We start from the raw sequence: 2,500 nt of genomic DNA, 5'->3' as shown, positions 1-2,500 counted from the left end.
ACTCAAACTATTAACAATTACATGTTGAATGAATCGATAAATAAAAATGTAGGAGGAGATCATTTAAATAGTCATATGAATGTAAATACAAATAATGGTAGAAATGATAATGGTAGAAATGATAATGGTAGAAATGAAAAAGATATGGATAATTATGTGGGTTGGGATAATTTTTCTTTATTTGGAAAAACAAAAACACTTATTCCAGAAAACGATTATTTTAAAATTTTTAATTACGGAATATGTAATAATATTGACAATAAGATATATGAAAATTGTGAGGTGTATAAAAATGAAATAGATAAAGTTGATAAATCTTTGTTTATTCTTTAAAAATATTATCAAAAAAAAAAAAAAAAAAATAAAATAATAAAATAAAAAATAAAAAAAATAAGTATTATAAAATATAATAAAATTAGATTAATTAAAAATAATTAAATTTTTAACAAAATTAAAATTAAAACAAAATTAATTGTGACCATTATTAAAAAATAGAAAAAATATATAAACTATATATATATTGAATGAAATAAATAAAAAACATTAAATTATATATGGAAATATATATATATAATAATAATAATAATATATTAATACATATGTGTGTATATCTAAAATTTAATTTTATTTTTTTAATTATGTTTTTAAAAGTATCTTTTTTAAGTTTTTTTTAATAATTAATATTTGTTTCATTGAATAATAATATATATGTATATATGGTAAAAAAGAAAAAAATTGTAATAATGAGAATTTATTATATTTTTAATGTGTTCCAATTTTTTTTTAATTAACCTAAACTTTAAAGAAAAAAATAACAAAAACTTTTTGAATATATAATTATAGAAAAAAAAAAAAAAAAAAAAAAAACAAGAAAGAAAAAAAAAGAAAAAAAGAAATTTCACGTTATTTTAAACGTTTACAGAAAAATACAGAAAAAGGAACTTAAGAATTATTCATAAAAGGATTATTAAATTACATTTAAGGATTATTCATTTTATATACACACTATTATGTGAATATGCATTTGCATTAAACTTTATTATGGAAAACTTTTGAAGAAAAAAAAAAAAAAAAAATAATAAAAATTTTGCTATTTAATTTTTAAGAATTATAAAATTTTACATTTTTTTTAAACAATATCATAACCTAAAACTCTAGCAATTAATTCAAGACATAATTTTCCTGTTTTTGTTGCATTTTCTGATATAGGTAATGAATCACCATGAAATTTTTTTTCTTTTTCATCTAATGATGGATTATATTCAACTAAATCCATTGATACAACTCGTTTTGTGTCTGACAAAATTTTCATTAATAAATTTATTTCTCTATATGTTAATCCTCCTTTTGCAATTGTTCCAGTACCAGGAGCAAAAATATTATCAACACTATCAATATCTAATGAAATATGAATTGGACATTTTTCATTAGGATCAATTCTTTTTAGAGCATTTAATATTGTATTATATATTCCATTCTGTTCAACATCAAAAATGGTATAATAATTAATATTATATTTTTTTAAAATAATTTTTTCATATGTATCAATATCTCTTATTCCTATAATAGCTAAATTTTCTGGTTTTAAATAAATTAAATTTTCTGACCATTCAAAATATGGAACTTTTTTTTTAAAAAGTCCTAACGAATGGGCCAATGGCATACCGTGATAATTTCCTGAAGGAGATGTTTCAGGAGTATTAATATCTCCATGAGCATCTATCCATATAACTCGTAAATCCTTATAAATTTGTAATGAACTTAAAATACTAGCAAATGCTACACTATGATCTCCACCAATATTTAAAACAAAATTTTTTTTTTTTAATTCATTACTCATAACATGAAATAGTCTTTCACTAAATTTTCCAATTAATTCTATATTTTTTATATTACTATAATAATCATTTTCTAAATACTTTTTAGTTATAGGTTCACATATAATATTATTACATCCATTCAAAGGTTTATCTGAAGAGTATACTTTCTTTCCTCTATTGTCTATTTCTACATTTTCTTCTTCCCCTTTTTTTTTATTTATTTCATTATGTTCCTCTATATTACCCAAATCTTCATATTTCCAACCCAAAAAATTTATTACATTATGTAAACCTAATTTTCTTAAATCGTCACAAGCTAACTGCACACCACCTAAGGGTTGTCCAGCTCCAAGTGGAGAACCAATTATAGAAACATTTTTCTCTACATATAGATTTTTTTTTTCTTTAAAAGTCTTTATATAATTTTCAATACTCTCAAGCATGTTTAATTGATTTTTTAAAAAAATATTATTTTCCTATTATTCAATACTATTAAATTATTTAAAAATATGGAGTGCTTATAATATATAGTCAAAAAATATCCTATAAATTAAAAATAGTGCAAAAAAAAAATAAGAATTCATAAAAAAAAAAAAAAAAAAAATTAATAATATAATATTATAAAATTATCAAAAATATATCACTAATAAAAAAAAAAAAAAAAAAAAAAAAAAAAAATA

General features: G+C 18.9%; 2 protein-coding genes across 2 annotated transcripts in view; one reads left to right on the top strand and one right to left on the bottom strand.

Moving 5' to 3' along the window:
* PGAL8A_00419200 (zinc finger protein, putative) overlaps positions 1-333 on the top strand; it is a gene marked incomplete at both ends in the record, with an annotated part of 1,554 nt that extends 1,221 nt beyond the window's left edge. Inside the window, one exon of the mRNA XM_028672911.1 lies at positions 1-333. This exon is cut by the window's left edge and continues 1,221 nt beyond it. Coding sequence (XP_028529416.1) covers positions 1-333 — 333 coding nt within the window.
* Positions 334-1,129: 796 nt separating this feature from the next.
* PGAL8A_00419100 (arginase, putative) lies at positions 1,130-2,263 on the bottom strand (the record flags this gene model as incomplete). Its single annotated transcript, XM_028672909.1, has 1 exon — positions 1,130-2,263. The coding sequence occupies one exon, from the start codon at positions 2,261-2,263 to the stop codon at positions 1,130-1,132; it is 1,134 nt and encodes a 377-aa protein (XP_028529415.1).
* Positions 2,264-2,500: the final 237 nt, after the last annotated feature.

Source organism: Plasmodium gallinaceum (assembly GCF_900005855.1).
Source record: "Plasmodium gallinaceum strain 8A genome assembly, contig: PGAL8A_v1_119, whole genome shotgun sequence".
Lineage (NCBI taxonomy): Eukaryota > Apicomplexa > Aconoidasida > Haemosporida > Plasmodiidae > Plasmodium > Plasmodium gallinaceum.
Note: the sequence above shows the minus strand (reverse complement) of the source record. Positions and strands in the feature narration are given on the sequence as shown.